At 38.3% G+C, this 22,313-nt stretch overlaps 3 protein-coding genes across 3 annotated transcripts; all 3 read right to left on the reverse strand.

Annotated features, from left to right (window-relative positions):
• Positions 1–586: 586 nt before the first annotated feature.
• LOC145214997 (sterile alpha motif domain-containing protein 3-like) lies at positions 587–4,351 on the reverse strand. Its single transcript, XM_080083651.1, has 9 exons — positions 4,003–4,351; positions 3,360–3,518; positions 2,285–2,497; positions 1,928–2,159; positions 1,757–1,847; positions 1,563–1,700; positions 1,249–1,447; positions 1,019–1,153; positions 587–862 (listed from the first exon to the last, which is right to left on the reverse strand). The coding sequence occupies exons 3-7, from the start codon at positions 2,481–2,483 to the stop codon at positions 1,259–1,261; spliced, it is 849 nt and encodes a 282-aa protein (XP_079939777.1). The 5' UTR covers positions 2,484–2,497; positions 3,360–3,518; positions 4,003–4,351; the 3' UTR covers positions 587–862; positions 1,019–1,153; positions 1,249–1,258.
• Positions 4,352–6,148: 1,797 nt separating this feature from the next.
• LOC145214039 (uncharacterized) lies at positions 6,149–12,834 on the reverse strand. Its single transcript, XM_080082467.1, has 12 exons — positions 12,554–12,834; positions 12,328–12,494; positions 11,432–11,594; positions 11,112–11,275; positions 10,793–10,973; positions 10,172–10,226; positions 9,226–9,391; positions 8,729–8,889; positions 8,411–8,591; positions 8,130–8,200; positions 7,665–7,845; positions 6,149–6,726 (listed from the first exon to the last, which is right to left on the reverse strand). The coding sequence occupies exons 1-12, from the start codon at positions 12,828–12,830 to the stop codon at positions 6,463–6,465; spliced, it is 2,031 nt and encodes a 676-aa protein (XP_079938593.1). The 5' UTR covers positions 12,831–12,834; the 3' UTR covers positions 6,149–6,462.
• A 1,721-nt stretch (positions 12,835–14,555) lies between these two features.
• On the reverse strand, positions 14,556–21,044 carry LOC145212952 (uncharacterized). The gene is made up of 12 exons (XM_080081199.1): positions 20,883–21,044; positions 20,673–20,824; positions 19,779–19,929; positions 19,144–19,307; positions 18,625–18,805; positions 18,261–18,327; positions 17,969–18,134; positions 17,081–17,241; positions 16,764–16,944; positions 16,007–16,077; positions 15,273–15,453; positions 14,556–15,044 (listed from the first exon to the last, which is right to left on the reverse strand). Exons 1-12 carry the CDS (start codon positions 20,941–20,943, stop codon positions 14,781–14,783), a joined length of 1,800 nt encoding a protein of 599 aa, XP_079937325.1. The 5' UTR covers positions 20,944–21,044; the 3' UTR covers positions 14,556–14,780.
• Between the last annotated feature and the right edge of the window lie 1,269 nt (positions 21,045–22,313).

Raw genomic sequence — 22,313 nt, forward strand, 5'->3', positions numbered from 1 at the left:
AACGACCAGTAAAAGTAAATTTGACTAAGTATTGACTGTATGTGTTTTGCTATGTGGTTTCGATGATAATGTCACAATGCATGTTGTGTGTCATTTGTCGGTCAAAATTTGCAGGTAGTAATTGAGTTGTGCTTGGCCCAACCGAGCCAGAACGCGAGCAACATGTGATACTCGTTCGGTCGCATTAACGAGCCTTTAGACTAATGATTCTTAACCTTTTTCTTGCTGCACCCCTTTCAAATCACCAACCAATTTTCGCACCTCCTGGGTTTTTGTATTTATATAGAATAGACCTAACCAACCTTAATGATTCAGCATTGTCGTACAGAAAAAAGGTTGGGAAACACTGTTCTAGGTAGTACACTGTAAATGGTAGTCGTGGAAACTAACACCAAAATTGGTGGTCCACAAACTCCAACCTAGGGTGGAGTTGCTTCCCACCTTTAGATAACGAAGGTGGTAAGTTCCACCTGTGAACTCCACCATAGTAGGTGTGAATTTGCCCCCATTGGTGGCAACCACCACTCAGCTGTCTGCACCACTATAGGGTGTCGGTATCTCCACCTGCAAAGGTGTTCCAGTACAACAGGGTTTCACAAAATTTATTTGCAAAACAGGTTTCACAAAATTTACTTTGCACTTCGCTTACAGCTTGTTTGAAACACGCTGTACACCAATGTGACGATTTTTCAGTGGTAAATTTAGAATACAGCAGAAAAGTTGTAGAGACTTGACCAATTGTTTCGGAAAGCAAATGTCGAACACCCAATAGCTGCAGATCATTGCAACTACGGCTTGTGGCAAATTAGGTGCAACACATAACTTCTTTCCACCAACAAACACCAAGTATTCTTTCATCCTCCTGCATATTATAAAACAAGTTATAACCCACAGCATTTGTGCAAAATAGCATCATTTCAAAGTCAATTACAATTTAAAATAAAAATATTACTGGTACATCACCCATTGCTTAAACCGTACACATATTTTAAAACATGAAATTTAAATTAATATATACCTGTGAAATGTACTTGGTGATTATGATTAGGTTTAATAAGATTCTCCAGTCTCTGCAGCATTTTTGGTCACCAAATTTTTCCATGAATGTTTGCAATACATCTACTTTAAGAATCAATTCTGTTGCCAAAAATATCTGAAACAGACAAATCACTGGACATTCCAATTTCAATAAAATGGTTATTACATTAAAATGGGTACATTAAATATAATGTGAAAAGATCCACCTACCAAATTGATTTCATGAAGTGTTGGAAACTGCATGGTCTAAAATGTCATTACTTGCTGCACCTCTTGCAATGATATTTCTCCAAAACTCGAATGTACACTTATGGCAGTCTTCTATTAAATCATGACTTGGATGTGGTTTGGCCAGCTCCAATTGTGCTATTTTAGAATGCAGTGCAACGGATTCCTCATCTTCAAAACTCTGTATGCAAACACACAATTTGGAACATAACCTCACTTTTGGTGATTAACTGAAAATAAACCTATCTAACTTGCTAAACCTAGAAAACTTTTAATAAATATATGTACATACTTACATCTTTAAACAACCTCCTTGAAGAATCCTGCCTTTCTCGACCGCCATACTTTATTTTCATAGCAGCAATTTGCACATCTGAATGAAGGGGTCTTCTTATGTCTTTAAATCTTTGTCGCAAACTACAAACCCATGTGCTCTACAAAACAAACCAAAATCAGTACTGTGCTGGGCAGAAATCTCGCACCTACTTACTATTGGACTGCTACTGTTTTGATCTTGCAATACTGGATATGCCTTTACTAATTCCATTAATACTGTTCTCATTTGTAAGGGTGATGGGTACCTGTAATTAATTTTTACAGTATTAGTAATATTTAATGTGTACGTTACAAGCTATTTTCAAACAAACTATATCACACTTACATATTATGTGGTAAAATTGAATCACAGACGAGTTGAACAATTTTGCTCCTAATTTTGTTGGTTAGTTTGCTTGGATAGTTGCAATCTTCCAAAGCATCACCAATGAGTTTTGGAAGCTTGTATCTAACCAACCATCCATCAGTTTCTACTGAGGGGGATGTAGTTGAAAGTGAAGATGAGGATGAAAGATGTGTTGCAGTCTCATTATCATTTTGTATCTCCGGTAAACAATCTGAAAATTATTTAATCGCATATTTCTAAGCCAAAATTGTACAAATACAAACAACATTAAGACATATTGTCACAATCAACATGAGTGTAAAACATTAACTGGTGTATTGTATTACATGCAAATACCTTTGACAAGAAGTTTGCCACTTTCTGGCAAATCTGTTAGATTATCTACATCCACCCAGTCATTAAACGTTTGTGAGTAAAGCTGAATTGAGAACGGATGGGTGATATTGAATGTAGTCTCAATTTGATTGGTCACATCCAGTTTTGATATACAGGTTAATATCACTTTTCTCTCACCACAGGTCACATGATATTCCATATTTACTTTTTAATCTGCGAACAAAAATAACCTTAATGACGGTAACAAGGATGATACAGGAGATAAAAAGCAACCTAAATTATTATCTAAACATTTCAGAGAATGCTCTTGCACATTACATAAGCACTCACTGAAACGTTTGGAAATTCAACATGTCATATTTTACGAAACCACTATAACACCACCATTTAAACCGAAATGTAAAATATATTTGACACCCTTTGGTTTGGTGAAGAATACTTTCTGGAGCAAAAGTTTATTGTGCAACACAATGGCGGCACAGTCACATGATGATGTTCATTTCTTAAATATTAAAGGAGTTTTTTTTAGAAATGCATTGGCAAACACACGTTTCAGTTTCATGAGGACATAAAATTCCAGCTTACATTGTTTTTTCATTTTGATCTGAGATTTGTCTTCAAATGTACATACTTTATCAGTTGCAAGAAAAACAACATACACAACTCACTTTTAATGAACCTACAAGTTGAATCTATATTGCTGATACATATAATTTTAAAAGGTATTTTTATACTTAACACAACCAATCCACAAGACCAACAATTACCAAATGCATATAAAATAAACCAAAAACTAATGGACAAGCAGTATTGTCTGCACCAGTGTTTCTTAACTAATTAGCTTGTGGGCCATATAGTAGTTTGTAAAGTGCTGATGTACCAATTATCAAGACCTGCTAGCCATACTGATGAGAAAGTGGGCCATTTTTTTCTAAAAAAACGTTGACTTGGTCACGCAATAAAATAGGTTAGAGATACACAGGTCTACTACGCAACTCCATACATTTTAAAAACTTTAATATGCATCCAGTTATTGGTCAGTTTGCAAGGTAAACAAAAAGTATAACCAACAAACCTTAAAACTGTTTCCGATCCGTATCCAAACTCCAAATCCTCCAAATCGGCACAAAACGTGGCGTCTGCGCAAGCTGAACTCTGGGTGTGGCTTACCGCAAACGTCATAATAAAAGAAACATGCCCCTGCAACTCAGCTTGGGCGATCCCAGAATTCTGTCTGATGTAACAATTGGGATTGTTATGCGACAATCTATATCTTGCTGTGTTGCTAAAGCTTCACTAACAATGAAAACTCTTTCACCGGTGATTTGTTCATTTTAATTATACTCGTATTTCTACCAACTCCCCTAATATTATGATGTATACTGTATAGCGTGCATACGTCGCGTTTATGAGATCCAGCGTGATAAATGTGCATGTTTTTTTTTCAAAAAATGCCACTGGCTCGTTTGGTTACAGTTCTAAGTCGCGACTGCCATACATTGCTGCTACGGATTTCGCTCTTAGAACGTAAAAGTAACATGTAGGATACTAACATCTGCCTTAAACTTCTGAAAAACTTTTCAATTTACGTTACATAGACTGCAGTTATAGGAAGGTTTGTTGTAAAAAGATGCGTTGTTTAAATACAAATATACTACCTGGTTTATTTAATTGTCAGTATAGTAATCATTTATACTAGAGTAAATACAATTCCAAACCTCCAATGTCGTTTTTCCACGGCTTGAACATATTTCCAAACCTTGACCGCAAAGAAAACGGAAGAGAAATCCTAGCACCAAATGGTCTAAATCGCGTATTGACCGCCTAATTGCAAGTTATTGCAGTACCCAAATTGTTTCAAATGATTAGCAATGTGTTACCGCGTCTTTTAAAATACCTTTGCGCATATACCCACCCTTGTGAGAACTGAGGGTTGGTATTTACACCAATACTATAGGACGGGTGGAAATTTGGTCTCAAAATGGTGTGAAATTACACCTTTTAAGCTGTACCACCCCAATAGGTGGATCATACCACCTTTTATTTTCCCCACCCTTTGTTTTCCACCATTTCAATTTACAGTGTAGGCTAAACAACTTTGTGAAATGCGAGTCCGAGTTACCAGCAAACCGAAATTTGAGCGGGATTTAATCTCGAAAGTTGGATTACTTAAAATTACTGTGCAGTTGTAAATCCAGCCCCGAATTACGCCAAGTTTAGAAAAACTAGAACGTGATTCCGAATTCCGAACCGATATAATTCAGGTGCATCAAATCAAAACATTACTATCGGCAGTGAGGAGTGTTAACCGGTATAATGCATTGCGCAAAACACGCCGCGGATTCACAAGCGTTTAGAGCTGACATGCCATACAATGGTTGTCTAGTGAAGCAGGAAATATCAGACTTAATCATCTATTGCAAATCTAACCAATCAAGCGCTATCGAGTTTCCTGTTTTTAACGGAACAAGCCGAGCTGCAAACTCAGCGCTTGTGTTCACCTTATAGGTAGCTGATATCATTCCTTTTTGCGATAAGCTACATCAAAACGCACATGATCCAAGCAAGTAATTTAAACAAAGGCTGATAGCTACGTTTTAAAACAGGGGTGTGCAAGCTTTTTCACCGTGGGGTCAATTACAATTACCATAAACATATCGCGGGCCGCACCTGTATAGAACACAAAGTGATTTTACTTTGTTGCATACCAAATATGCCTATATTAAATTAATAACTATAAGTAAAATTCGCATTTAATTCCAGCCACATTATAGTCAGGTGGTAAAAAAAAACACCAGACGCATTAATCTGCTCAAAATATTTAATAAATGGACTCGGTTTCCAGTGCTTTTGAATTCCAAGCGTCTCTGCACGTCCCACAACATTTATTCAATGGACCACACTTGGACTGCGGGCCGCAGGTTGCACACTGCTGATATAAAGGATATACACAATAAATACACTATATAATTTAACAACAAAAATATACATTTCTTACTGCTAAACAATGTGACAGCGTTGTTAGCGGGCCCGAAATTAGAGTTTAAACCCAAAACGTTTTTGAGAAGCCCGTTTAGGCAAGAAAGTTTGATTGACATGGTTATACATGAAAACCTAGTACAGCTGTACAGAATACAAAGAAGACATAAATAATGGGCAATAATAAAGCATGGCATAAACGAGACGTTAAAATAAATCAAATCCTGGCATTTAGCAATGAGGAGTGTTAACCGGTTTACTGCCAATTGCGCAACACACACATCGCTTGCAGAGGCGTTTAGGGCTGACAAGCCATATAGGGTTGTATACTAAGGCAGGAAATATCAGAATTAATCATCTATTGTAAAGCAAACCAATCGAGCGCTACCGAGTTTCCTGTTTTTTACCCCGCAAACCTAACCACGATTCCAACGCTTCCATAAAGCAACGCTTGTGTTTACCTTATAGGTAGCTGATGTTATTTCTTTTTTTGCGATTAACTACACCAAAACGCAAACAATTTTCTATTTAATGCGGTGTATCTGCAGCGCTGACCATTATCCACCAATTGTCCCCTTCATCTTTTTGTGCTCCATAACGTTTTAACGTTGCGCAACTATTTCCAGCTTGGTGATTGTTTTAGTGCTACTGTGTCGCTATGTTCACCTAGCTAAATAAACTCATCTCATCCAATTAAGCCCGTAGCTATCAGCCCAAATAAGAGCCGTAACCCAAGTCGTTATTGAGAAGCCCGTTTACGTTTGAAAGTTTCACTGATAGGTTAGAACATGGGTAATAATAAACCATGGCTAAAAGAGATGTTTTAGGGCTGTTTGGCATTTCGTTATATTCAGCAATTGACAGACTGTAATTGACAGATTTATCACAGAGAATCTCATGTTTATTACCGTGTATAAGAAGCAGAAAGAATATAAATTTCACAGATGAACAAGCGCACAAAGCTTGGGAAAAACAAAACAAATGTCAACATTTACACAGCAAAACAATAACACACAAGAATCAACGCAGGTATACGGCCTATGATATCAATCCAAATTAAAATCTACACCACAAACGAATGGCAAAAAGTTGTTATTCAAATACAGTTTTTACACAGTTACACACCCTGCGAATATTCTTCTTACGAAATGGAAAGTAACTGAGAAAGCTCAGTAAGTTTTGTTCTTCAAACTATTTCACTAGTATAAAGCGAAACGATACACAACACCACAGATGAGAACGACCAGCACAACTCCAAGGAAAGCATACATTTCCTGGTCGTGGGAATCTTGAATGGATCGTAGCATCTCCTCAACATCAACGTATTGCACCCTTTTTCCATCATTTTCCTTCTGGAGCTCGGAGTTGGTGTGTTGAGAGGAGATGATGATTGGACCAGCAGAAAGCAGTTGTTTATTTCCAGCGATTGTTATCTCGCGACGACGGCGGCGCTTCTTGTCACACTGAAATGGATGAAGGGCAATTAGTTTTACTGACTAAATGTTTTTCTGACTAAACGCGTCACTGAATTGCTTAATTCAGTGGGGGGCGATTTCGTCTACCGAGGGGGCGATGGTGACAATTTTGGGAGTTGGGGGGCGATATGACTTCACAAGAGGGCGATTTCAACATTACTGATTGTATAAATATGTACGAGAACTGTGAGGCTCAGCTAACTTTAACTTACAAGCAGATATAGTTTGTCATGCAAACAAACACCAGGGACAAGCGTCGCATTAGCATAAAGATGCTGCTATTTGAATACATTGTGTTTACTGGTGATTGTACTTTTTGTGATCTCGAAAGCATGCTTGGGCAGTTCATTAGCCACAGGGACTTTATTGGGGCTATGTATGGTGACCGGCCTTCTTTTTTAAATACAACGGTAACGAGCTTTACTTCAAACTTGTTTCGCTTTCACACTGCAAATTTTCCTATAAAACTACAAGCGCTTTCCCAAAAAAAGTATTTGTATCATTTAGGATTCTCCTCTTCCAAGTAATGCCCCATTGTTTTCAACAAAAGAAAGCGATTGTTTGCGCATAATCGTAGTATTGTTTTGTCTATGAATGAACGACCTTTTCACAGGTGTGTCAAAAGAATTGCGTGAAATGGACTTTGCATGTTGTAGAAGCAATTAAAGTAGGGAAACTTTTATACAAATAACAATCTCATAAAGGGGCTATTTTGAGCCAGTGCCTTGGAAAGGGGGCAATTGAAGCAAAAAGGTTGAAGACCCCTGGCTTAATCCATAAAAAGCGTTAAGTGATTTTCTGCGTTAAGTTGACATGTCGGAAGGAGATGTTTCTATAACACTTGCAAAAGACGGTTTTTCCTAATTAGTCGTTCCAGAAATTAATGATCATTTTTCGAACTACATCAGTATGACGTTATCGCTTACCTCATCCGGACAAAGTCCCGCGTCAGTATCACATATGGTGACGTCACAGTGCACGTACAATTCTTGTTCAGTGACGTTGGTCCACACGAAGGAACGAAATTTGAACTGTCCATAGATTGGGTGACTGTTTCTCATCACCACAATTGCATTGGCAGGATCGTATGGGTTTGATGCAGGGCAGCTGAAAAAACAAAAAAGGTTGTTAATTGCTCTTTTCTTATTGAGCAGAATTGAATTTTAAACTGTTCTTTTTTTGAAAAAAATGCTATGGGAATGTGAAAACCATCCATGTTTTCACAATGAAATTAAAAAAATTTGTTCCCCCCCCAAACTTTGTTCCCACCTCAACAGTTGACAGGAAAATTACTAAAATAAATTATATGCATTGTTTCAATGCAGACCTAGGTGACCTTACGATGTAAGTGATTTCACTTTGATGAAGATAAACAGAAATGAAAATTGTACCTGGCTGTGATGATGGGATATATTGGAGTAGAAGTTGGTTCCATTCCCTCTGTAGACCAACATGACGTCATCTACAACAATAAAAGCAAGATCATTAACTAGGCAATAAAAGCGGTTCCCTATACGATGGTTCTAGGTTCAGTTACGAAACCTGATACCACTTAACTTATGTTTTATCACTTTACACATGTATTGAATAGGGTGCAAAAATGCCTTTTTGATTGCGCAGCGATTTCAAGCAGACATTTACGAAAACTGAAAACGGTTTATTGCAAACTTACATCCACTTGAAAGTTGTCGGCGGAATCAGGGAGATCAGAAAGTTCAACTTTGGCAAAAACGTAGTCAGAAACCAGAACTGTGTCACCGTCGCTCAGTGGATCTTCAAGTGAATCGTCGCTGTACAAATCCAATGACACCTGAAATTCCCCTTCTGCTGGATCCGTGTTAAACCCAATTTTCCTGCATAAACACAAGACCGATTGAATTACGACTGAAAGTGTTATATCTGCCTGCTGCATGGTAACTACATCTGTAAAAAAATCAAACAGTGTGAGTAAAATTGCATTCCAGCTAATTTAATATCGTGTGATATTTACATTATCTCCGGATTGATTTCGGATGAGCTCACTGTAACATTGGCATCAAACACACAGGTCAAGTTGAGACAGTAGATCGTGTAGCGCTGAACGGGGGCCGATAGATCAAGACGTTTTTGGTTCCATACGATGTACGTTAGTTTGATGAGACCGTCGGATTCCTGAAAAAGTAATTACTGTGTATTATAAGCGAAGTTATATGTTAAACAACTCAAAATGGAACCATTTTTGCTGTCCTTGTCATGAGTAAGCTACATAACCAAAGGTACAAAGTCTTCAAATACGTCCAGTCTAAAAGCACATTTTGCACATTATGTTTGTATTTTCTGTTGCCTTTGTTTCAAGCATGTCATAGTAGGCTACCATGTTTTGAATGTTTAAAATGCTTTATTGTTTAAACTATCTGATGAGCTATTGATGAACATTCCAAATTATTCGTTCTCTGTGGATGGAAAGATTGCTTTTTTTTAATTAGAGTTTAAACCAACGTAACTAACCGAAGCTACTGGGACGCATTGAGTAATGTTGAAAACAAAATATGGGTTTTGTATATTTGTCACACAACTCGGATCCACATCTTCAGGCTTAACATCCTCGCTCGGCGCGATGTACAAGATGTCAAGTTCGGAGGCGTTCAACTTGTTTAGATTTTCTTCGTCAAGTCTATAATACAAAACAAGGTTGATGTACGAAAAAGAAAGATAATTCTCTCATATCACATTAAATTGTTAACACTGCAGAAAAACCTTGTTTGCCCTTAACTGAAGGTAGAGCTACTAACACTGAGCTTTGGCTGGGGCCCGGTCTGGGAATTTCTGGTAGGTGGCGCAACGGAGTATAGGCGTTGATGGTGCTGACTCAGCAATTTGGGTTTATCGTAAGAATGATAGCTAAGTCAGCACCATAAACGCCTATGCTCCGTTGCGCCAACTACCAAACCGGGCCCCAGCCAAAGTTCTGTGTTAGTAGTTCCCTTAATTGACAACGTTTCACACGAGAAATGCAACCATATTTGAAGTAGAAATGTACCGAATATTCGGTTTGGCGATTTTTTTCTGCCGTACCGGCCATTTTTAAAAAGACCCGGTTTCTGCCAAATAAAGTGTTGCAAATTTTTTCTAACATAGTTGTTTTTTCCTCCCAGAAAAAAAATATCACTTATTTTTTGGGCACGCTGGCAACCAAGGCAACCCCAAACCCCACAGAAATAAAACGGTAATAAAACAAAACTATTCTGCACTTTTGACTAATAATTAAACTTATGTTTACATATCAAACGTGTACCCTACGGCTTCGCTTGACATCATAAATGATTCGGTTGATTTGGCCGATTGTTTTTTCAAATTAAGCCGGCTCGGTGCATGTTTAATTAGGAGAGATGAATCTAATGTTAGAACAAATGCACACCGTTGTTTTTAAGCAATACACACTCAATCAGCTTACGTAATAACCGTTGTTTCTCCGCATTCAATTGTTGGAGGGGGAGGGGGTGGACAAGCTGCATATCAAAAACAATTAATTAGCGTCCTTTATATTTGATGCAAGCGTCAATATGACTTGACAAAGTAAAGTTTGACTGTACGCGTTATTTTTTAAAAATAGCAAACTGCACATGCCGGACGCTTAAATTGTCTTAGATATTTGTTGATTCTCAACCTGTGGAACGTGTAACGCTGGTGGTACGCCAGAGCTATTTAGCGATTAACTATCTGAACTTATTCTGAAAATGCTATCCTTGCTGGTTTCAGAAACATGTCAGACTGGTAGAGAAACCAAGTTCTTTGTCTTAACCCGTTGAAACAGGGTAATAGTGGAACGCAGCGAAAAGTCGTCGTGTGGTACACGAATAAGGTTGAGAACCGCTGCTTAAAGAGAAATGTTTAAGATTATGTTTAACGGAATAAATATGTAAGTAATGTTTAGTCCTGGGCAGGGCCATGGATCTACAAAGACCAGGACTTAAACGACTGTGAACAAACGTAACATGTTCACCAAAATGTAATGCAATCTGTAATCTGTACTTGTATTTGTTGCAAAATGTCAAAACAGTCAAATCGCACTTACTTCTCTCCACGTCCACGTGAAAGAAATCGTCCAATCCACCCTCGTTACTGTCACTCAGATACATAAGTTGCACTTTGTCGCCACCAAGATTCCACGATACGGGTGTAGTTGGGCCATCATAGAGGTCCCCTATCCTTGTTGCATTCCCAGTTTTATCTAAAGCATCCTCAGGCCAGTTTATCTGAAAAGTCATTAAGCGCAATGTATCAAATAATAATCAGTATAAAGGAAAGATTGTGTAGAATAAGTAAAGCTTTTTAAGGTATCCATCTATCAACAGTAAAAACATTTTTTTAGACTTGTGCAGGATAGCACTTACGAAAAGAAAATCTCCCGTTGGTAAGGTCATGTTGAGATTGAACTGAAAGACACATCCTACATAAGCCTCAAAGGTCCAAACGCAAAAAGTACCGGTATTCAGCAGTCCATTCCTGTTAATTCTAGTATAACTTTCGGTGTATGTTTCCTCACAAACTTCATCCGCTGCAAACAAGGTGCGAAATGGTCAATAAATGCTAAAACTTATTCAAAGCCAAAACTTAGCGGTACCTATACACATACGCTTTAGGATCGTAAAGGTTCTAAAAACGATGCCAAAGCGCTTTTATGAGTCCAAAAAAGTGCCAAATCAGAACCTACATGTTTGGTAATTGAAACGTAATATGGACGGTGGTGGGCTAGGACCAGTGTTGGTACAGACAAGAAATAAGTTTGGACTTGATGAACGTACACCACCGATCGCCGAACCGTCGCCAGTAAAAGTACCAAGCAGCGTTCCTGTGTCATTTGTTCCGTCAAAAACCTATGCGGCCAAATCAAAACAATTTAAAAAATAAGTAAAAAATAAAAAATAACACGAAATGTATACATTAAAAGCTTAATTGTTGTAGATTTTTAACTGATGGCGCGACATGATTACACAGTGACACTTTGTCGGGCTTTTTCTGAAATTTTCCTACCACATTCTTTTCTTCCTATTTACCGCGCGTAATGTTAATGACTCAGAGTTGCAAGTCGGGCCGGGCTTTTCGGGCCGGGCTTTTCGGGCCGGGTTCGGGCCGGGTTTGGGCCGGGTTCGGGCCGGGTTCGGGCCGGGTTCGGGCTTAGGTATTTGTGAGAAAACGGGCTTAAAACGGGCCTTACTTTACGTTCCGTGTCCGCCATTTTTTTACAATAATATCACTCAGCTGAGTAACAAGTCTCTGGCGTTTACCTATAATGCCCACCCTACTCTAAAACGTATTGTTTACCCCATTGTCTACTATTGCTCATTGTGTTTGTTGTCTTTCTCTTTTTTCTTTCTCATCCTTTTTTGCAAGGCTTTCGTGGATAGGCCTGTCAATCAAAATTTCGGGCCTAAACGGGCTTCTCAAAAACGTTTCGGGTTCGGGCCGGGCTTCGGGCTTATACTTTCGGGTTCGGGCCGGGTTCGGGCTCAGAATTCGGGCCCGCTTGCAACTCTGTAATGACTACGTCTTGTAGTTTTCAAAAATTAAACATTTAAATAACCGTGAAATGCAACAGGATTTGTTTACCTGACATCGGTCTCCCTCTGCGAAGATGCCGAAAGACTGATAAATGGACGAAGGTGTCGAGGTCTTAATTATTATTGAAGCAAAATCGCAATTGGGGTCGATTATAACTTCTCCGCCTTTAAAGCCGAGAGATAGTTGTACAAAATCACTTTCACAAATTCCATCAACTGAAATCAGGTTAAAATTAATATTCGTGGTTTTAAGAATAAAGTACAATTGTTCTTACCTTGACCTATTGTCAACACAACCAGCACAACGAACAACCGCCCCCACACTGTAAAATACATTGTCAAACCACTGGCTGAATGAACAAAATTAAGAGCCGACTGTTCTGTAAACGACCACCAGTAGCAATAAACAACCTTTATGTCAGGGGTCTCAAACTCAAACTGCTTTAAGGGCCAAAAACAAACTTTTAAGTAAGTCGAGGGCCGCACTATCGAAACATTTGTTACAGTGTAACATGACAAACATATTGCGTGATTTAAATCTAAAATGTTCATTTATACCATTAACCACATTAAAAACAACACAATAAGAAACAGATTTATAGTGTAATTAAGCACAAGAACCAACTGTGCTTTATTGCTTTGTGTGAAAACAATGACCTTTAATGACGCAACAATGGAAAAATATGACGCAACAATCGAAATTGCTCATTCTAAAGAGGAGCTTTTTAATTTTTTTCTATTAAAACGCTGCATATATACCACTAACAGAAAGTGATTGAATCTTGTAAACTTACTGATCTGACAGGATATTACGCCTGAGTAAAACACATAACTTCAAAAAGTGACTTCGCGGGCCGCATGCGGCCCGCGGGCCGCGTGTTTGAGACCCCTGCTTTATGTGATCTGTATGCTTTGTTTCACGCCATCAATGCTTCGCAGGAGCAAAAGGGTAGGAGGATGTGTTTGGCTTAGTCATCTGTCGGTTTGCCATGTACTGTTTTAGAACGATATGCTACACGTGGTTGAAGCAACATATTATTAGCGAACAAATTTCCAAAGCTGTGGAAAACCGTTCTGATATTAAGACGATATTTAATCAACTTAGACAGAGTAAAACAAAATTGACAAACACCGACTCTTTTAAAAAAAATGGTGTTTATACTACACAGCACAAGCGAAATGTCATTATTGAACTGTTTCGTTGAGTGCCATCAACCCAAGCTTTGTTGTTTAAAGTTGTGCGCGTATCAGTTGTTAAAGCGTTTCCAGTTTAAATGCCTAATAATACCACAGGCCGGAAATATCAGGTTTATTCATCTGTGTTCACTCAAGCAAACTATACCACCGTGTAATGCAGTCCTCCTAACTGCAACTACAGCTTATCGAGTTTCAGCCTTCGTGTATAACTTCCGTTACGGATAACATCGTGCCTTTTAGTAGATTTATGCATTGAGCGTCTTGCTTTATATGGTATTTATCATTCAAGTTCATGCACTATGACGAAATATTCAAGAACAGAAAACGCCAACAAGGATTAAACTATTTCAAATGTTTCAAACGAAAACAACTGTGGTTTGCAGTCTAAATATTTGTCAACTGCCACCATAAGCTTTTTTGTATGTTTAAAGAATTGATGTATCTTTATGCGATCTATGGATTGTTTCAGTTATCAACGTTTCGCAAGAGTAGAAGTGTTAGAAGATGTGTTTGACTCAGTCATCTGTCGGTCTGCCATGTACCGTTTTGAAACGATATGCTACACGGAGTTACAGCGACATATCAATAGCGAACAAAATATACAATATATCAACTTGTCGTACATTTATCACGTTGATTTCAAACAGGTACTTCGACGGTCTTCACAGTATATTTTGAAACATTAATCCACAAAGAACCTATTGCATGGAATAAGTTCTTGCGCGCAAACGCTTAAGTTAATATCCAAGTGAGTGGCCTGAACTGAGTTTTTCCGCTACAAATTTAAATTTATTAAAATGCAAGCAAAAGGCATTTGCAGTTAATCAAGGTTTGTGATTAAGCTGAAATGTAAATTTATAATCTTGTTAAATATTATTACCAAACTTTTATTAGACATTTTAGCATTCTAGTGTGCAGTCGATAATGCAACTGCTTGCCTGTCTGGAAAATAAAACACTTTCATTAAATTTGTTGCAGCAAGTTTGTCTGGAACAAAGAAGGTCATGGGTAAGAAATTTGCTAAACAAAATCTCGTATTTATTACCGTGTATAAGCAGCAGACGAATATAGATATTACAATTGAACAAACACACGAAGCTCGAAAAGAACAAAACCAACACTTGGACAGCAAAACAATATCGCGGAAGAGGCCACAGATATTTGGATCGGGAAACCAGCGATGGCAAAAAATAACATTTGAAAACAATTTTTACACAGTTGCCTGGTCTTGATTTCAAATATTCTTTTACGGTAAGTAACTGAGAAAACCAGCAGTAACTTAGTTTTGTTCTTCGAACTATTTCACTAGTATAAAGCGAAACGATACATAACACCACAGATGAGAACGACCAGCACAACTCCAAGGAAAGCATACATTTCCTGGTCGTGGGAATCTTGAATGGATCGTAGCATTTCCTCAACATCAACATATTGCACCTTTTTCCCATAATTTTCCTTCTGGAGGTCGGAGTTGGTGTGTTGAGAGGAGATGATGATTGGACCAGCAGAAAGGAGTTGTTTATTTCCAGCGGTTGTTATCTCGCGACGACGGCGGCGCTTTTTGTCACACTAAAATGGACGAAGGGCAATTAGTTTTACTGACTAAACGTGTTGGTCACTTAATTGCTTAGTCCATAAAAGTCGTTATTTTTCGTATTTAAGTGATTTTCAGCGTTAAACGTTGACGTGTCGGAAGGAGATGTTTCTACCGCTTGCAAAAGACAGTTTTTCTTAATTAATCGTTCCAAAAACTAGTGATCATTTTTTGATCCACATTAGTATGACGTTATCGCTTACCTCATCCGGACAAATTCCTGCGTCAGTATCACATATGGTGACGTCACAGTGCACGTACAGGGTTTGTTCAGTGACGTTGGTCCACACGAAGGAACGAAATTTGAACTTTCCATAGATTGGGTGGCTGTTTCTCATCACCACAATTGCATTGGCAGGATCGTATGGGTTTGATGCAGGGCAGCTGAAAAAAACAAACACAACGTTGTTGACTGACATTTAGTGTTTGGTAGGATCTATCCCGCAAGTAGTAGGCATCTTTTTTGTCGACGATCACTGATTATTTTTAAAATTATATGTAAGAATAATTGACGAAGCAACAGTGCTTCCTAATCAAAATCAGTCAACAAACCCCAAAAGGGCATTTTCAGTCGTTCTTATCGTTCTTATTTATAGAATTGATTCTATTGAAACAAGTTTGTTAATTGATTTTGATTAGGAAGCACTGTTGCTTCGGCAATTATTCTTACAATGTTGTTGATTGCTCTTTTCTTTTTGAGCAGTATTCAATTTTAAACTGGCATTGGTTTGAAGAAAAAAATGCTATATGAATGTAAAAACGGGCCGCGTTTTCACAATGAAATAAAAATAATTGGTCCAAACTTTGTTCCCACCTGAACAGTTGACAGGAAAATTACTAAAATAATTTGTTTGCATTGTTTCATGCAGACCTATAGGTGACCTTACGATGTATGTGATTTCACTTTGATGACGATAAACACAAATGAAAAAGATACCTGGCTGTGATGATGGGATATATTGGAGTAGAAGTTGGTTCCATTCCCTCTGTAGCCCAACATGACGTCATCTACAACAATAAAAGCAAGATTATGTTTTGTAATATTTTGACTAGTCGACAAATGCGGTTTCCTGTAAGATGGTTCTGGGTTTAGTTACCAAACCTGATACCTCTTAACTTATGTTTCATCACTTTACACATGTATTGAATAGGGCAGTGCTTGTCAACCTTTTTTGAAGCGGTACACCCTTTTAACGTTAACTCAAAATTTGTACACCCCAGTGAAAAATTTATTCAACCCTGTAACACACTGATTCTGTGGTCCTAACAGAAATAATGATGAGCAAAATACCAACAAGCCATAATCCACTTTCTACTTCAAAAAGAACTACCATTAACAACGATTATGAAGTGAAATATTAAACTATGACATCACAAAAAGAGTTTTGCAGCTTAAAATCTACGTACACTTGAGATGCATGTTGTGCCATATATTGTACACTCCAGTCAGTCTGTTCTAAAACTGAAACCTGCCTATTGTGATACCTAGTCATAGGTATATTATATTTTGTGTCTGGTACACCCCAGTACACCCCATCAAAGTGGTACACCCTTTAAAAATTATGGTACACCCTGGGGTGTACAATACACCCGGTTGAAAAGCACTGGAATAGGGTGCAAAAATGCCTTTTCGATTGCGAAGCGATTTCAAACAGACATTTACAGCAACTGGAAACGGTTAATTGCAAACTTACATCCACTTGAAAGTTGTCGGCGGAATCGGGGAGATCAGAAAGTTCCACTTTGGCGAAAACGTAGTCAGAAACCATAACTGTGTCACCGTCGCTCAGTGGTTCGTCAAGTGAATCGTCGCTGTACAAATCCAATGACACCTCAAATTCCCCTTCTGCTGGATCCGTGTCAAATCCAATTTTCCTGCATAAACACAAGACCGACTGAATTATTACGGAAAGTGTGTTTCGTAATGTGCCTAGCAACTGTATCTGTCGTGACACCTGAAAGTGTAACTACAAATTTATTTCAGCTAACTTTGATATCGTGTGATATTTACATTATCTCGGGATTGATTTCGGATGAGCTCACTGTAACATTGGCATCAAACACACAGGTCACGTTGAGACAGTAGATCTTGTAGCGTTGAACGGGAGCCGATAGATCAAGACGTTTTTGGTTCCATATGATGTACGTTAGTTTGATCAGACCGTCAGATTTCTACCCAAAAGTAGTTACGGTGTATTAAAGAACTAATCTTTATGTTGCACAACTGCAAAAGAAAACATTGGGCTGTTCTTGACATTCACCCATATTCGATGGAAAGTACATTTTGGTCATCAAGTTGTTGTTTTCGGTGCTTTTGTTGGTTTTATTCACATCCAGTTCACAGTAGGCTAACAAGCTTTAAAGGTTTAAAATGCTTTATAGTTTAAGGCAATGGTTCTCAATTTTTATCGACAAATTCATTACCTTGTAGCGCTGTTTATTTGCGCGAGTTCAAATATCGAATGAACACAAGACAGAAAGGGCGAGACAAGACACGTTGCAAATAGAAAAAGGCTGTGACGTATGTGCGGTTCGGTTACGCGTGGATGGACAACGCAGTTGGGGAAAACACCCAGTTGTCGCCACAACCTAACAATTTGAAACATTGCCATTCCTCTCCAATTTATTACGCAGTAGATGCTAAACCAGGCAACTACAAAACCTTAATTTAAAATTGCGTCTTTGCAGGTTATATTGCCATAGCTAAGGGGTTTACTTACAAACCACATGTACAAATTTCAGTAAATTCCTCCCCTCAATTTTTAAAATTCTCCCCTCCCCTTGGGAACTACTGGTAAAAGTTTAAGTCAATATAATGAGCTTTTTTCCCATCATTTTTTGTCTGTGATTTGCATCCACTGAAAAGACTGTTTTTGATACATAAACCAACACAACTAACCGTAGCTACTGGGACGCATTGAGTAATGTTGAAAACAAAATACGGTTGTTGCATATTTGTCACACAACTCGGATCAACATCTTCAGGTTTAACATCCTCACTCGGCGCTATGTATAAGATGTCAAGTTCTTCTGCGTTCAACTTGTTTAGATTCCCTTCGTCCAGTCTATAAAGCACAACATGGATTATGTACAAGGTAGATGGTGATTTGCTGACACTTATTTAAACACTTAATTTGAGTTAAAAATGGACTGCAAACACATGCCATAGTCAAAACCTTAACCACGCTTACCTAATAATCGTCGTTTCTCTACATTTGATAGATGCAGGGGGAGGGGGAGGTGGAAGGGGTGGACAAACTGCAAACCAACAAGAGGTAAGTTACCGCTGAACCATGATTTTGCATGGATGTCAATGAAAAAGTACGAACGAATCATGACGAAAATATTAAATTCACTCAAAGGGAATTAATCGAATGTATAAAATAAAAAATCTGATTGTCTCCGGGAGTATCCTGGGTTCGAATCCCGTGAACGACAAAGGGCAATTTTCAGTTCTCGGACTGCCGCCTGATTGTCGAAAAATACAAAAAAAAAATAAAAAAAAAAAATCTGTATCTGTGCCAAAATAACAAACAACAGTCGGATCACACTTACCCGTTTCCACGTCAACATGAAAGTATTCGTCAGATGGCACTGCTCCGTCGTTTTTAATGAACATAAGTCGCACTTTGTCGCTCCAAATTCTCCAACTTGGGGAAGCGTCAACTCCATGAGAAGTGAATCCATATCTTATTGGCAGACCACGTTTTTCTAAAGCATCCTCAGCCCAGTTTATCTAAAAAGTCAAAAAGGATAAAATAACGTTAATCTATCCAAAAATACGATCGTTTTATAAATGTATGAAGTTAAGAAAAAGAACAGTGTTAGATTAACTAAATCTTTATAAATTATACATCCGGTAATTACTGGATAAATTGTTATTTTATTTTTATTATTTGTTATTTTCGTTAACTCACCTTACTGTGACGTCTTAGTAGGTAATTTGAATTTTTGATTTGAAAAATTTGAAACGGGGGTAAATAATTTGCCTGGTTGTTTTTAAGGTTACAGCAACAAAAAAGTTTATTTAGCACTATTTTACTGTAACGCAAAACGAAACAGCACATCCCTTACGAAAAGAAAGTCTGACGTTCCCAAGATTATGTTCAGTTCAAAATCAAAACGACATCCAACACGAGCCTCAAACGTCCAAACGCAAAATTCACCAGCAGTCAGCGGTGCATTTCTTTCAATTCTCGTAAAATTTCCAGTGTACGTTTCCTCACAAACTTCATTCACTGCAAAGGAGTTGTTAAAATGTTGATGCTGTAAGGTAGGTTTGACCTGTCTTTGGTTTATAAATCATAGTACACCAGGCCTATTGCTTGCATACGAGGCAGCCAACGGTGCTTGGACATATTAAGGGCACACCGCTCTGGCTGTGTATAGCTCAGTTTGTAGAGCGTGAGTCCCGAATGGGTCCTACTCCTGTCGTTAAATCTCCCGTACTACTATACTTAGTATACTTGAGTGTGCCGTGATTGCTGGCATTAACGCACCAGGGCCGTTCCAAGTTATAAACTTATGTTTTTTGCGTTTACCACATTCTTAATTGTTTAAAAGTTTAATTTTATTTCAAAGTGCACTAGTAAAAGGGATCAGAAAAATAATCAGCTCATACGTACGACTTAGGATCGTAAAAAGTAAAAATCGCTCTAAATATAGAAGTGTCTAAGCAGAAGGCTTGAGAAGGACATATAAAGACATACCTAATTGGTGTTTCAAAACAATTGGGTTAGGACCACTATTTGTACATGTGAGGAATAAGTTCCCACTTGATGAACGTACACCACCGGTCGCCCAACCATCATCAGTAAAAGTACCAAGCAGTATTGCAGTGTCATCTGTTCCGTCAAAAACCTGCACGGCCAAAAACAAAACAATTTCAGGGCCAAAAATTTCACGGAGTGTGGGGGTTGGTTGCAACACTGAAATCCAACATAAAAAATTTTGTTTCGTAAGGAAACTAATTTATCTGAAAACCCTACGAAATTAACAAAAAGGCACAATCGTTTGACGAGTCAAATGTTCCGGAACCGGGGTTAAAATTTAGATTTTTGAGATCGCGTAACAAGAGTATGAACTAAAGTTTAGCGGTTTGTTTTTGGTTTTCTCAGTGAGTTTAAGGGAGAAGTGTCCAAACTTTTTTGATCGGTGCCATTTTTTTCAGGTGCAGACTTTTGCGGGCCAACGTATTTTTGCAAACAATTATAATAGCTGGGCAATTATAATACAAAATATACGGCATTTAAGGTAGTTCTGGAACTTTGTTGCATCAGTACCATGTATACTTTCTATTTACCGGAAAAAAAAGTTCCATGGAAAAGCTTTTGCGTGAAGCCGAAAGACGCCACGACCCAAAACCACAATTCAAATTATGGCAGGCCATTTGCAAAAATACGAAACAACAGCTGAGGGCCACTTAAAATGCCGTCGCCGGCCACATTTGACCCGCGAGTCGCACTTTGGACACCCCTAGTTTAAGGAACCCCTCTTTCTTTCAATGACCATTTTTTTCCTGTTTACCTGTTCATGACTACGTGTCTTGCAATGAACAATAAAATGTATTTACCTTAACTTTAAATGCATCAACTTTTGTTTACCTGGCATCGGTCTCCGTCAGCAATCCTGCCTGAGTAAAAGAAAATTGTCGATGGCTTTGTAATTAATATTGAGGCAAAATCACAATTGCCATCAATAGAAATTAGTCCACTATCACTGTTGTCGGGGGGAGCAGCGCCACAAAATCCATCAACTAAAATTGGCGCAAAATGAATTTTTGGTGTTTAAGAACAAATTAAACTTGTTTTTACCTTGACCTGTTGTTAGGACAACCAGCACCACAACCAACTGCCCCAGTGCTGTAAAACCCATCGTCAATCTACCCTCTGAATGATTGGGAACCAGCAAAAATAAGAACTGACTGTTCTGTAAAGGTCTAAATGTAGAAATGAGCAACCTGGTAGAATCTAAATGCTTTGTTTTGCAATTTCGGGGAACGTGAGGATTGGTGGATGCTTAGTCATCTGTCGGTTTGCGGTGACATAAAATTAACTGTGGCCTATCATATGTTTTATAAAGACGATTCCGAGTTGCAAGCAAACCGAAATTTGAGCGGGATTTGACCACGAAAGATGGATTACTTAAATTACTGTACAATCGTAAATCCAGCCCCGAATTGCTAAATTTTATAAAAACTAAAACGTGATTCCGATTTATCCAGGTGCACAAAATCAAATCATGATAATCAGCAGTGATGATTGTCAACCGTTTAATACAGGGGTGGGCAACGTGAGGCCCTTCATCTTTTTCCAGCTACTTTTTTCCCACATAAGGCTATTTGAGTGTTTATCATGTTGGAACTTTTTCTCTTTCAGTTTCCTGTTTGAAGTGCGATGTAACGCATAGGCTACACCGCTACACTAATGCAGTTGAACGTGAAAGGAAAGCATCTTTTGCAAAACATTCTTCATTCATAAAGTTTAACTTGTGTCACGTTGTTATGGTAAAAAATTGTTTGCAACAATACACTAGTCTGGTATACGGTGAAGGCGTAACAGACCTTTGCCAGGCAGGTTGACTGAGATGTTACGTTTAACAGCTGGTTTGAACTAAGGCTGTTAAATTGTACTGAGGCGATCCGTATGAGAATGGCATCATTGGAGTTGCAAGACAAAGTTATTTCCGTATTCACAATCGATGTGTGGGAGTTAACATCGGGCTTTAAACGCATTTAGTATCCGGCAACATATTTCATATTTGCTTGTACACGTGACTTTCTAGTTAAAGCTAAAAGTATGAATTAGTGTTTTTTTGATGTGCAGCCCTCCTGAGCATTACATTTTCCTAACTGGCCCTTGTGTTAAATAGGTTGCCCACCTCTGATTTAATGCATTGCTCAATACACCAGGTTTCAGAAGCGTTTAGAGCTGACATGCCATACAATGGTTCTACAGTGAGACAGGAAATATCATAATTAATCATCTATTGCAAAGCAAACCAATCGAGCCCTATCGAGTTTCCTATGTTTCACCCAGTAAACCTAACCACGATGAAAACGCTTACATGAAGCAACGCCTGTGTTTACCTTATAGGTAGCTGATATCATTCCTTTTCAAGATAAGCTACATCAAAAGTGCTGATAGCTATGTTATAAAACAGGGGTGTGCAACCTTTTTCACTGTGCGGCCAAATACAATTACGATAATTAGATGGCGGGCCGCACTTTGTATAACTGTTATGTT

This window comes from Phallusia mammillata, chromosome 2 (genome assembly GCF_965637545.1).
Source record: "Phallusia mammillata chromosome 2, kaPhaMamm4.hap1.1, whole genome shotgun sequence".
In the NCBI taxonomy this organism is placed as follows: Eukaryota; Metazoa; Chordata; class Ascidiacea; order Phlebobranchia; family Ascidiidae; genus Phallusia; species Phallusia mammillata.

Coding starts and splice junctions, on each gene's coding strand:
- LOC145214997 (XM_080083651.1), bottom strand. CDS start 2,483: ATGGAATATCATGTGACCTGTGGTGAGAGAAAAGTGATATTAACCTGT. Junction 1,848..1,927: donor TCAATTTTACCACATAATAT/GTAAGTGTGATA, acceptor AATTAATTACAG/GTACCCATCACCCTTACAAA. Junction 1,448..1,562: donor CAAGGAGGTTGTTTAAAGAT/GTAAGTATGTAC, acceptor GTTTGCATACAG/AGTTTTGAAGATGAGGAATC.
- LOC145214039 (XM_080082467.1), bottom strand. CDS start 12,830: ATGAACATTTTAGATTTAAATCACGCAATATGTTTGTCATGTTACACT. Junction 11,276..11,431: donor ACGTTTCAATTACCAAACAT/GTAGGTTCTGAT, acceptor CCTTGTTTGCAG/CGGATGAAGTTTGTGAGGAA. Junction 7,846..8,129: donor TATCCCATCATCACAGCCAG/GTACAATTTTCA, acceptor TTGTTTTTTCAG/CTGCCCTGCATCAAACCCAT.
- LOC145212952 (XM_080081199.1), bottom strand. CDS start 20,943: ATGGGTTTTACAGCACTGGGGCAGTTGGTTGTGGTGCTGGTTGTCCTA. Junction 17,242..17,968: donor AATGCGTCCCAGTAGCTACG/GTTAGTTGTGTT, acceptor ACTTTTGGGTAG/AAATCTGACGGTCTGATCAA. Junction 15,454..16,006: donor TATCCCATCATCACAGCCAG/GTATCTTTTTCA, acceptor TGTTTTTTTCAG/CTGCCCTGCATCAAACCCAT.